This window comes from Montipora foliosa, chromosome 2 (assembly GCF_036669935.1).
Source record: "Montipora foliosa isolate CH-2021 chromosome 2, ASM3666993v2, whole genome shotgun sequence".
Classification (NCBI taxonomy): domain Eukaryota; kingdom Metazoa; phylum Cnidaria; class Anthozoa; order Scleractinia; family Acroporidae; genus Montipora; species Montipora foliosa.
The window spans coordinates 2,428,261-2,440,685 of NC_090870.1; the positions used below are offsets into that span (position 1 = coordinate 2,428,261).

Below are 12,425 nucleotides of genomic sequence, written 5' to 3' on the forward strand. Positions count from 1 at the left end.
AGATGTAGTCTTACCGTTGTAATGACGAGAACTAATCGTGCAACAAGTGCGAAACACTCTTTCGCAAGAAGTATTCGTACCAGGTCAGTTATAGGATACTTCATCCGTATTGTACAAAGTGAATTAAAGAGTTGGAAGAATCGCAAGAGACTTTCGATAGCGACGACAAAGTTTATATTTTAAAGTGACGTTTTCGTTGTCGTCGCTTAAACTCTTCATTAGTCAAGATGTGAATACATGTATGCTCTTTAGACGGTTATCAAAAAACATTCGTCCTAATCAGAGTGTTTGGTCTTGGTAAAAAACATTTCACATTTTCAGAGCAGTGTGATTTCGAATTATTTACTCACGCGACTCCCGTGCGACACATGCGTTTTTCTCGACCAATCAGGAAATTAAAAACTGCGCGTGCCTACCAACTTATGATAATGAAAAAAGGCTTTGGAAACAGTGAGCAGTTCAGAGGGTACTTAACAGAAAGTGAAAATATGGGGGATAAAAAAGTGCTAAATCGTGAGCTATATGACTATATGTTCAAAATCTTGCTTCTTGGAGATGCGGGGGTTGGGAAGACAAGTTTAATGTGGAGATTTTCCGAAGATGTTTTTAAAAGGACTTACATTTCTACTATTGGAATTGATTTCAAGTTACGCACGATCGAGATGGAAGGAAAGCGCGTTCGACTGCAGATTTGGGATACGGCGGGGCAGGAGAGATTTCACGCGATCAGCGTGTCTTATTACCGTTCTGCTATGGGAATTGTGCTGGTGTATGATATCACACGAAGGCATTCATTTGAGAACATCTCAAAGTGGCTGCGGAACATCAATGAGCATGCCAAAGATGATGTAGTTAAGTTGTTGGTTGGAAACAAAAGTGATTTAGAGGAGAATGCGAGAGCTGTGAAACGAGAGGAAGGTGAACAGCTGGCTGAGGAATATGACATGAATTTCTTTGAAACAAGTGCGATGGAAAATAATTGCATTGAGGAGGCTTTCCAGCGTATTGCCAAAGATATCATGGAAAAAATTGTCGAAGAATGGGGTAAAAAAAAGCATGATGAACCCGCACGGAAAGCATTAGATGAGTTAAGTCGGACAAAAATAAAAAGTAAAGCGCATTCAAACTGCTGTTGAGACAATTTGTGATAGAAAAGTGGGTGAAGGAATGAAATAAATGAAATATTATGTTTCTGTAACCGTCAAGAGTTGTTTTACTTTCCGGCTTATTGTGCTGAAAGTTCATACAGTACATGGCTAAAGTACAACCATATTTGTTTTCGTTGCAGGTAATTCAGTTAATAAATATTTCATCATGAAAACCATTGACGGCTTGCATATTTTTATTGCCGTTACGAAGACAGTCAAAAGATAACACAAATAGAAGTTGTTTGTGGTATGCAAAGCGTCAAATGTTCAATAATTCATTCCATCAATGAGTTTTATCATTTTCAAGTAAACAAGGGTCCATCCAGCCTAAAAACTGTTGTAATCCCTAGATAGTTATCAATATTGCAGGAATTAAATTTGGACGAGAGGGACTGTTAAGGCCGATTTACACGATTCGATTTTTTATGACTGCAAAAATTCTCGCGCGCTCATTGGCTAATTTTTATTGTCAATAGATCGTTTTCACGTGACGTCATCATTTTCTAAAATTCAAAACTAAAGAGCCACGAAAGTTTTTATCTTCATCAGGCATAAGAGGCGGTAAATTTGTATCCATATGCAATTTTAAAGCTCAATAGCGTGCTTCGTTTGGAAATCAGAGCATTTTGAATTTCTGAGTTATAGCGGTGCGTGACACGAGGCGACGATCAAGTTTATTGAGAAATATATATCTATCTCATGGTTTTGAGCCTTTTTAGAATTTAAAGCATTAGGAAAAGTGCTTAAGTAAATAGCTGTCTGTTCAGTACAGATGATCACTCGCGTAGATAGCCAAAGTAAGTAACAAATGTTGACACTATTTTCCGGCCGCCATATTGGTGCACCACAGATGTGCACCAACATGTCGTTTTCATACTGGGCTCTGTAAATTTCTGCGAAACATTGCGACGAATATCTGAAGTTTGGGGAAACGCACGGGCCTAAAACTTGGAGAAGTGTCTTCTTCATTTATCTTCTACAACATCACGGATTCTTGACTTTTTCCAAAGGATGGTTTTCGATTTATTTTTTTATTGCGTGACAGTGAAAACGATCTATAAGCGGACAGACACAAATTTATAATTATGCTATAATGACGCGATATTGCTCGCGTCAGATTGAAGTTTCTCGCATTTTTGTCTCGCTTTTTTTTTTTCGTGTTTTGACTTAATTTTGACCCCTCTGCCTTTTTGTTATTGTAAAAAACGAATTGATCATGAATTGCGTCAAAACATTGTCAAAGTAGCTGTGGATCCACGAGACGATAGCCGAGTGGATCCGCAGACTACTTTGACAATGTTATGACGAAATTCATGATCAATAACAAGACAGACGCATGAAAACTGACATCAATTTGTTAATTTTACAATGACCGCAAAATTCTCGCGCGCTCATTGGCTAATTTTTATTGCCACCAAGCGGACAGACACATAAATTTAGAATTTATCCAATGACGTGATATTGCTCGCGTCAGAGTGAAGTTTCTCGCATTTTTGTCTTGCTTTCCTCTCGTGTTTTGACTTAATTTTGACCCCTCTGCCTTTTTGTCATTGTAAAAAACAAATTGATGTCAGTTTTTCATGCGCCTGTCCTGTTATCGACAATGAATTTCGTCATAACATTGTCAAAGTAGTCTGCGGATCCACTCGTCTATCGCCTCGTGGATCCACAGCTACTTTAACAGAACAGACGCGTGAAAAACTGACATCAATTTTTTAAGTTGAATTTTGAGCGTAATACCGGAATACAGAGCGGTCGACCTATCTAATTTGCATAATTTTAATTACGGCCTATGCTCTAGTCTGAAATTTCAGCCGTCTCCTCCCAGGCCCTGGTCCCCACCAAGGCCTGGGAGGACGGCTGGAATTTCAGACTACATATGCTCCTCCGGACAGTGTGACCAGCAGCTGTCTTCCATACCGGAGTAGGTACGTTATGTATGGGGTATCCAGGATAACAACAAACAAAATGGCGGCGGAAATTCCACCTCCCACGAAACTAGGTAAAAACATTCTCGTTGGAGTTACTGGCAGTGTAGCGAGCATAAGACTACCAAAACTTGTAGACGAACTACATCTCTTACAACCAAAGGTACACTAAGCTTCTTGTAAGGATACTTCAAGTCGTAATTTGCAACTAAGAACGATCTAATATTGATGAGAACTCCTTGAACATACAGTGTACACATGCACTGTTTTATGAGTATTCCTGTTAAAGTATTAAAGAGAGTATTATTAAAGTTTTAAGTGAACGTACCTTCTTACTTTTACCCCAGCCAAGTATCCAGGTAATTGCAACAGATCATTCTACTCATTTCTTTGAGGAGGAGAAAATTCCTGTGAAAGTTTATAGGGACAGACATGAGTGGGAGGTGAGAAAATAAAGAAACCAAGACGATTCACTTAATTATGGCTTAGTCGTGGATGAGTCACGGATATTTGTACATTTAACTAAAATTTAACCTATTTTAATAAGGTGGCTCATACCAGTTTCAACACTTTCAAGAGACCTTGTTATTGGAAGGATTGACACTACAACACTTTATCACGTAACAGCAATGTTGTGGTACCATGTCAAACATCAATTTTTGCCGGACAAGATGCAGTCATTTTTGAGACGTAACAAGTTACCAAGGCAACAGGAAAGCTTTGCAAAGACACCTTTTATTTTGGCTTTAGTTGCTCATATCTGAAAAACGAACACGGTGACCCCAATTTTTTATTGCACAAAAGTGATCTGCAGGCCAAGTTGAAACTCTCTGCAAAGTTTAAAGGAATTCTGTGGAGCAGATTCAGAACTACCTTTAATTTTCAATTAATTAAGGTAGCTCTGAATCCGCTCAACATTATTTTTTTTAAATTTGCAAAAAGTTTCATTCTGGCATGCTGATTACATGTCAGAAATAAAAAATGGGGGTCACTGACTTCATTTTTGAGATATGGGTAGCTAAGGCAGGGCTTTCCTGTTGCCATGGTAACTTTTTATGTAAAAAAAAAAAAAAAAAAGACCAAATTTTTTTGAGCAATAATTGGTTATTGATATGGTACCATAACATTGCTGTTGAGTAACAAAGTGTTGTAGTGTCAATCCTTCTAATAAGAACATTTCTTTCAAGTATTGAAACAGGTTTGAGCCACCTTAAGCCTAGTAGTTTGGTCTGACGATTCATATATTGAACATGTGCTATTCAAAGGCTAAATAATATTATTATTTATTATGATTATTTTGTTATTTATCCTATCCTCTCCCCTGTTCCCTTATGGGACATTTCTATATAGAAGTTATCTTCAAAAATGTTAAGCAGTAGAATTCTCCACTTTGAGAGCTTTCATTGTGGCAGTTTGTGGGAGTTAAACGATAATTCAGAGTAATTTTGTAATTTATAAACAATGGTGCATTTAATTATTGTATTATTATAGTTTGATTGTCATTTCTTGCACAGACATGGAGCTCAATGAAGGATCCAGTTTTACATATTGAGGTGAATTTATTTCCTGTTCCTGCACCAAAGTGGAGGTTTCCATTTCACTGGTGCATGAGTTGCAATCTTTCTAGGAGGCATTAAGCTATTGCTCGAAATAAAATTTTAAGCAATGATCTTTATTTTCAGTAGCTGCGACGCTGGGCAGATCTCATGGTTATTGCTCCGTTGGACGCTAACACATTGGCCAAGATTTCCAATGGATTGTGTGACAACCTCTTGGTAGGCCTCAGTTTGATGCCCAGACTCAATGTCATTTGTGGCTTGTGTTTGTTGATTCCATGTACTCTGATCTAAGAGGTTTTTCTCTAAGCACTCTGGTCTTCCCTTCTCACCAAAAATCTGCTTTAACGCTAAGCTCGATAAGCTTGAGATTTTAAAACGTGACGTCTTCCTTTTCGAAATTACACTGTACAGCATTTTGAATTTCCAAATTGTCACCTTGCGTGATACCATGTTACAAAGCTATTTGGTTGAAAAAAAAAGTCTATCTCTATGAATCTCAGCAGTTTGAGCCTTTCAAGTACATGAGGAGATGTGTTTGTACACTTTCATCGCAAAGTGAACTCCAGATGTTTTCCGTTGATTACAGGCCGCCACGTTAGTGGACCATGCGGAGTCTTCATACAAAACTCTTTATTTCAGTTGCGTGAAATGCTTCAACAAATAACTCAGAAACGATGCACACAGACCTGAGAATTGGAGAGGTGTTTAATTTAAAATATTTGTTTCCTACAATATTCCAAATTCTTAGCCCTTTTCATTGAATGGTCTTGAATTTATTTTTTTGTTGCGTGGCAGTGAAACTATCTATACAGTTTGAGAATGAAAAACAGAGCAGGCTCTGATGATCATACTGTGCGTCTAATGACCACAATTCCTTGGGTTTCAAAGAAAAATGTGTTCTTCTCCTGATTAGAGCGCTGCCTCATTTGTTCACATCAGGCTCACTCACTGCAGCAGAAAGAATTGTTATCTGTATTGAAAATTTAAAATAATCCTTACAAGAAGTTTTAAGCATTAAGTAGACTGTGAGCAGTCCCTGTTTCTTTTACCCAAGCATGCATTGTAAAAAGAAAAAAATCTTAGTAGAAAACGGTGGTATGAAATGTAGGACTGGTGTACATGGCCTTTTTTTGTTTTGTTTCTGTTGTCTACAGACAAAAAGGGTATCTGTTAGAAAGCAAAACTACAGAGGGGGGAGAGGAAGGGGGTAACTGCTATCTCTATTCCCATGTAATCCAGCAGATTGTTTTCCCTAGTAATGGAAATGGTCGCACACAAGGACAAGGAAATACTCTAAAATGTTAAACTAGACAGACTTCTGACGGACTAAGTACCCTCTAGTGAGCAAATAATATGTTGTATTGTTTTTAATTAATTTATTTACACATAATAATAATAACATGATTATGTTGTTTGCATGCAGACGTGCACACTTCGTGCATGGGATGTCAAGAAGCCGTTGTTATTCTGTCCTGCAATGAACACATTTATGTGGCAACATCCTATCACTTCAGTGCAAGTAAAACAATTGATTCAAATGGGATATACCCACATTCCACCAATAACAAAGACTCTGGCTTGTGGGGACACAGGTAACATAATTATTTTTAATGCAAGACAAAAAAAAAATAATAAGCTACAAAATATAGAGACTGGTTGCTTGACAGATCATTAGATCTTTCATCTCTAAAGCTACATGTAAACTGGGAAATCCAGATTATGGTTATATTTAAGATAAGAACTTTGTTGGCACAAAGGGGTACTGTGAAGTACATGTTGACACTTAAAAGGTTTTTGGTACTAAATGCAATTTTAAGTTATCTCTTGATATCAGAAACCTTGGACATGGTAAAAACTGACGTTTTTTGTCTAGTTGCTATCAAATTGCCAGTAAAAAAAGGAAGGGTTCAGCCATGCACTGTCACAGATTGCATGCCATATATGAAGGGTGTAGCCACTGTGATTTTTGGATACAATATTGGGCAGCTTTGAGCCACAAACGTCAACAGTAAAGAAGCAGTTTTCATTTTTACCCTGTCTTGACACTTCCACATTTATATTTTTAAGTATCTCTTCTCTGTTAGAGACCATCAGTTTAAAAATTTTGGGCTGGCCAACAGTGTGTTGACATCCAGTTTCTTACCACAGCTCAAAATATCTTGTGCACCGAAACAAATACTGAACCAATGTTTACCTACAGTACCGGTATTTTGAAGCTTGTTGTGTCTAGATTAGTAAGTGACAAAATAAATTTGAAAATGTCAATTTTTTTTTTTTTAAGGCCTTCTTTGGGAATGAGATTGTGCACAGAGCAACGCTTACGACATAGAAAATGTCTCGAAGAGTTGTTTACTTTTCACACTGCATTGTAGCACCATGGAAGCGTCCACTATTTAACTATCAAGTATAGATGAATTTCTTGTTGGACAGTGAAGAACTTATGTCCTTTACAGATTCTGAGTCAAATGAAAATATTTGTCTGACACTCAAATTCAAAACACCAAATTCAAAACTTTGGATTCGATATACACATTAATGTGAATATTTTAATGCCTGAAACTTGCATATTTAAAATTAGAAAATGACAAATACCTATTACATTAGAATAAGATACATTGTAGTTTTTCACTTCTTCTTCTTCATCTTCTTCCTGACTTAATCCTCCAGGATTTGAGCCAATATAGAGGTTTTGCACGACAGCCATGTTTCATGGCAGGAACAATGAAAATGTTTTGCATTTGAAAAACATTTGTTCCCATGGGAAAAAGAATCTATTGTTCCTGCCATGCAACACCTCTATTCACATGTTTTTTTCTTTTGTTTTGGATAATCAAACACTAGTGAGAACTTTCCATACTTAAGAAGGAAAACATCTGTTTTAGGTGTTGGTGCAATGGCAGAGGTTTCAACTATAGTCACTGCAGTTGAAAATCACTTGATGAGCACAGCTTCCCAATGTGACCACATTATTGCATGACCAGTAATTTGGTTCATAGCAACAGAGAACAAAGATGAATCAAGCAAGTTTGCCATTTTTTTATTTCCATTAAAGTATTATATACACCTTATTCCAAAATGGCCGTCATTTAGATATTCTTTTGTTTTTATTGAAATTAGACCTTGATGCCTCATTCAAGGCAAAATATTCTTTTGAATTTGCAGCTCAAGAATGAGGCATCAAGGGCTAATTTGAATAAAAACAAAAGAATATTTAAATGACGGCCATTTTGGAATAAGGTCTATACACTGCACTGAGTTAAATACATTGTTTCCACTTTCATCACATCTTTTCATAAGTTAATTGATAGCCACATGTTTTGCATGTTTTTGTCCACGTATCTGTTTCTTCATCATAAACCTCCTCTCCATCCTCCCCTGCCTTGGGAAACTCATGTTTGTGACGACTGGTATCTTTTTTCCAGGTACTTGTCCTCACAGCCCGTCGAAGCTCTGCCAATCAGAAAGCCAAAGATATTTTAGAACTTGGAAGAGTCTGGCACTTAATGCATTAAACAGCCTGTTAATTATACACTTTTGGCAAAATAAATTGTCAATTTTAAGGACTTCTAAGAAAGTTCACTTCGAGAAAACAACCAAACAACGTGAATCCATGCCCAAACCATTTGTGAAACTGTCAATAAGTGATTATTGCACTGTAGTATGCAACAGTGTCAAAGCTTACATGTCATTAGTTGTAAGCTACAATACAAATGTCAAAACCAGCATTCATAACCATTTACATTTTTATTATTTCACAATTCACGCTTTTATTCAAATTTTCTCATTGCTTTCTTATCATTCATTTTACCCATCGAAGACTGCAGTTCGGGCAGTTGAAAGCTCGTAGTTTTTAATCATTTTTTTTAAATTTGAACAAGGATTCCTTTGTTCACTTATAAAAGAAACCAGAGTGGTCGGTGAATAGTAACCCAAAATGGCAACTGATTTGTTTCACATTCTGAAGATGACACTTGCAATGTACATTCATGAATACTGGCAAGGATCTCATGGATATACACACCAACCATAACTCTAAAAAAATGACCATTGTAAATCAGTTTCTAGAACTAAATATTGCTATAGCAATAAGATAAACAAAAGTTTAGATCCAATCACTGAAATGGGCTCTTAGGCTTAATCTGTAAAATGACAGTTTAACCTAGGGGACTCGTGATGGGTATATCCATGAGATCTTTCCCCGAATAATTTTAAGAGAGAAAATAAAGAGATTAGGATGTGGGCACCTTTTTGGGGCACTTTCACCTAATGATAATGATGGAGTGGTTTTCAATTGGTCGAAAGTAATTAGTGAATTACTTTGGTTTATGATTACTTCACTCAGTGATTGGTTCAAAGTTCTCGCGCCATTTTTTCAACCAATCAGAAGTGAAAGCAAAACCAATTGTGGCTTGTGCATGCACTTTTCCCACACATTGTGTCGGCGACGTGTAATTACTTCAAGTTTTGATTGGTTTACTGGTTTGTCTCCTTCCTTTTTGATTGGCCAAAGTAATTACTTTGGTTTTGGTTTTACGACACTCATTTGAAAACCGCTCTAATAATACAAGTAATTGTAATAGGGAAAGGGGTAGTTTCTAAAGAAACTGTGGTGCTGCGTCGGTGGGGAAGTAGTACACAAAAATTTTGGTTTTATCAACAGAGTTGACAATGTAAATTGGCCACCGTACAGAGATTCTAAAAGCTGACGTTTCGAGCTTCATCAGAGCAAATGGGTTCGCTCGAAACGTCAGCTTTTAGAATCTCTGTACGGTGGCCAATTTACATTGTCAACTCCGTTGATAAAACCAAATAATTGTAATAGTGCTGATTATTTGCAATGATAGTAAACAATCAGTAGAAATACTCAAGATATTAATGAAATCCATGTACATCTGTATAAATAACCCTGAGCCAATTTAAGAAGAAGGTAACATCCCCAATTTTGAAACAACAACTCACCTTTGACTTTCTTGTCAAATTTCTTTTGTTTCTGTGCCTCTCTTTTTTCTGCTTTCTCTTCCCTCGCCTCTTCCAATCCATCTTTTCCCCCCCAAACTTCATGAGAACGTTGTACAATCTTCAAGAGTAGGTAAATATTGGTTTTGTCAAACTCCTGCCAACATTTACATTTCAATCTTGTATATCATATATTATGCAAGTTGAAGTACATTGTAACTAGTTCAAAGTAAAAAAAATTGCCAAATTTCAGTCATTTTTTAGCAGTCGTCACCCCTTAACTTCTACAAAGCTCAAACCTGCATGTAATAAAGGTTTACTTATTGTATCAAATTTACAAAACTCCTGCAAAGTGGAAAGATGAAATACAACACCAATGCCAACATTGTAAACAACTTAATATTCAAGTGTTCATATCCAACCATGATTTTTCTAACAAAAGGCATCTACGTAAAAAAATTGAGTGGAAATTTTATGTAAATCAGGAGAATGTTGTATCAGATATACAACTATTGATTACTAAACCCAATCTTCTGTTTCCTTTTATGAATTATTTATGAGTTGCTAGATTTATCAGTTTCCCAAGTGGGGGAGGGCAGGGACATTGACTGTGATCACCTTTAATGAATCTTTGATAAGGGGATAGCTCCACTGGAGAGGAATCATAACCAAATAACAGTACTTATAACAGCAAGGTAACCCAGGGATAAGGTTCAAGTTTTTACTTGACGAGAACAGTATGAATATAATATATCTTTGGAAATGGAAACAGTTGTTTGGTACCTGCGATTTAAGATACAGCTTCATCTCACCCCTTGAGTAATGTGGGTTTTTCTTTAAAATAAATTTCAGAGATGGTTGTCGTCTGTCAAAATCACATTCTTTTAATAAGAATAGCTGCAAGGAAAGAAAATAATTAATAACAACAAAACAGTGTAAAAAAATATGATATTGTCCGGTTGTTTACCATTTCTCATCAGGTACTTTAATGCTGTAAAGGTGAAGAAATACAAGACAATCATGCGCAATAAATCCTTCAAACTAACAAGAAGTCACATCGCCTTTTTTGCTTACGAAATGGAATAATCAATCTGTCGTCATTTCATTCTTGTGATAGGTTTAGTTAAATTCTCTTTTTTCCCTGATGCAAACAGCATTTCTCAAAGTTTCATTTATAGTAATTTATAGATTTATAGAGGACCCAGGCCTCTTTGAGGGTTCATTCCTAAGGCACTTGCAATAATTTATTGGCCTTTACAACGGAAAATTACCATGTCCGGTACTTTCAATATTAAATCCGATGCTTTGAAAAGCTGTCAAAAACCTTATTGTTAAGCGAAAGTTGCCCTTTAACCAAAACTTAGTAAAACATCAATACAATTAAATCACACTAAACATAGTTTGTGTCACTACCTCTTTAGCTTCTGTTTTTGTTATAAGTGCATGTTTTTCTTCATTTCTGTAGAATAAATAAGAGCAGGAGAAATGTTACCATCAACTAAATGTTGAATGATCTCACAAACCTGGAAACTCACTCTAACCCCATTCCCAATGCTTCTAAACCCACAACCCTTTGAGATATGATATGCCATACATGTTGGCACCTGTTTAATTGAAATGCAGGGCTTGTACAACTATAGATGCTAACCCCAACATTAATGCCCACACTAATGCATTTAAGTTCTCTTTTTTCCCTGTTGTCAACCCCCTCTGGAAGGGTCTTTCAATGGCTGCTGTTAATGCTGAGTCTGTTACTGCCTTCCAAGTGAATGCTTTGCCAACCATAAGACAATATTGCAATGCAATGTAAATATTTACATGATGTAAATAATTATTCAATTTAGGTATTTATTAATTTTGCCCCCTTTTATATTTTGTCACTGACCGTTTTAGTATCCTGTATAGTCTCGCAACTTCTAGGATTATTAAATACAGTGTATGTATGTAATGCTCCAATAATGCTCCTTGTGGGATTTTTATGCATTGAACAGGCAGACGTTTTTGGGAACCATGTTTCTGGGAAAGGAAAAATAAACATCTATGCTTAAAGTGCCCCTAACCCCAAAATATTTTTTTTGCTAAAATTAACCTTTGCACCTGTTCGAAACGCATTGCGGCCATTTTTTCATTTTTCTAACAAATCCTGCCATTTTATAGGCTTCGAAAGTTGCGAACATCCAAGCATCTTGTGTTCACGACCGAGTCAGAAGGGGAGTGGGCCTATTCCTGATGTGACGTCACAAACTGATTTACATGGCATTAACTCTTTGTAAAAATGCATGCAAATTAGATTGTGACGTCACATCAGGAATAGACCCACTCCCCTTCTGACTCGGTCATGAACACAAGATGCTTGGATTTTCGCAACTTTCGAAGCCTATAAAATGGCAGGATTTGTTAGAAAAAGGAAAAAATGGCCGCAATGCGTCTCGAACAAGTGCAAAGATTCATTTTAGCAAAAAAAATATTTTGGGGTTAGGGGCACTTTAAGGGTAAAAGATCTTGATACTGACCTACAATTATCGCAAACAGGAACATCAAAATGTTTGTAGATGTAGGAAGTCAAGAACTCTTTCTGGCATTCCTCACAATGCAATTGTTCCCCTCCAATTATTGGGGCTGTTTTTAAAGAACAAAGTATTTGAATGTTTATTTATATAATAAAAAATTATACCAATGAAGTTTTTCAATAAAGAATTGTCAAGTCTTTTAGCACTGGGGCACTAACCAGGGCCAAATCATATTGACTGAATGGAAAAACTATTGGTTCTTGAGGACAGGGTAAAGAAGAGTACCCAGAGAAAAACCTTTCAGATCAGAGCACAACCCACTTA

General features: G+C 36.5%; 3 protein-coding genes across 5 annotated transcripts in view; 2 read left to right on the forward strand and 1 right to left on the reverse strand.

Annotated features, from left to right (window-relative positions):
- Positions 1-438: 438 nt before the first annotated feature.
- LOC137988713 (ras-related protein Rab-10-like) lies at positions 439-1,513 on the forward strand. Its single transcript, XM_068834688.1, has one exon. The coding sequence runs from the start codon at positions 489-491 to the stop codon at positions 1,134-1,136; it is 648 nt and encodes a 215-aa protein (XP_068690789.1). The 5' UTR covers positions 439-488; the 3' UTR covers positions 1,137-1,513.
- A 1,569-nt stretch (positions 1,514-3,082) lies between these two features.
- LOC137992030 (phosphopantothenoylcysteine decarboxylase-like) lies at positions 3,083-8,195 on the forward strand. 3 transcript variants are annotated; one of them, XM_068837084.1, is made up of 7 exons: positions 3,083-3,239; positions 3,424-3,519; positions 4,591-4,629; positions 4,762-4,851; positions 6,059-6,227; positions 7,518-7,655; positions 8,058-8,195. In XM_068837084.1, exons 1-6 carry the CDS (start codon positions 3,084-3,086, stop codon positions 7,610-7,612), a joined length of 645 nt encoding a protein of 214 aa, XP_068693185.1. In that variant the 5' UTR covers position 3,083; the 3' UTR covers positions 7,613-7,655; positions 8,058-8,195. The 3 variants fall into 3 exon arrangements, with proteins under 3 accessions (XP_068693185.1, XP_068693186.1, XP_068693187.1); XM_068837085.1 differs by lacking the exon at positions 4,591-4,629; XM_068837086.1 differs by lacking the exon at positions 3,424-3,519 and having other exon boundaries at positions 3,092-3,239.
- Positions 7,149-12,425, reverse strand: part of LOC137992029 (DNA repair protein complementing XP-A cells homolog) — an 8,721-nt gene continuing 3,444 nt past the window's right edge. The window contains exons 2-6 of the mRNA XM_068837083.1: positions 12,105-12,210; positions 11,005-11,050; positions 10,375-10,488; positions 9,595-9,712; positions 7,149-8,085 (exon numbers count right to left, since the gene is read on the reverse strand). Coding sequence (XP_068693184.1) covers positions 7,916-8,085; positions 9,595-9,712; positions 10,375-10,488; positions 11,005-11,050; positions 12,105-12,210 — 554 coding nt within the window. The 3' untranslated portion in view covers positions 7,149-7,915. The remainder of the gene's footprint in view (positions 8,086-9,594; positions 9,713-10,374; positions 10,489-11,004; positions 11,051-12,104; positions 12,211-12,425) is intronic.

Excerpts from the sequence above, each read along its gene's own strand:
- LOC137988713 (XM_068834688.1), top strand. The coding sequence starts at position 489 with ATGGGGGATAAAAAAGTGCTAAATCGTGAGCTATATGACTATATGTTC.
- LOC137992030 (XM_068837084.1), top strand. The coding sequence starts at position 3,084 with ATGTATGGGGTATCCAGGATAACAACAAACAAAATGGCGGCGGAAATT. Across the intron at positions 3,520-4,590 it reads GGGACAGACATGAGTGGGAG|ACATGGAGCTCAATGAAGGA; the intron begins GTGAGAAAATAA and ends TTTCTTGCACAG. Across the intron at positions 4,852-6,058 it reads GATTGTGTGACAACCTCTTG|ACGTGCACACTTCGTGCATG; the intron begins GTAGGCCTCAGT and ends GTTTGCATGCAG.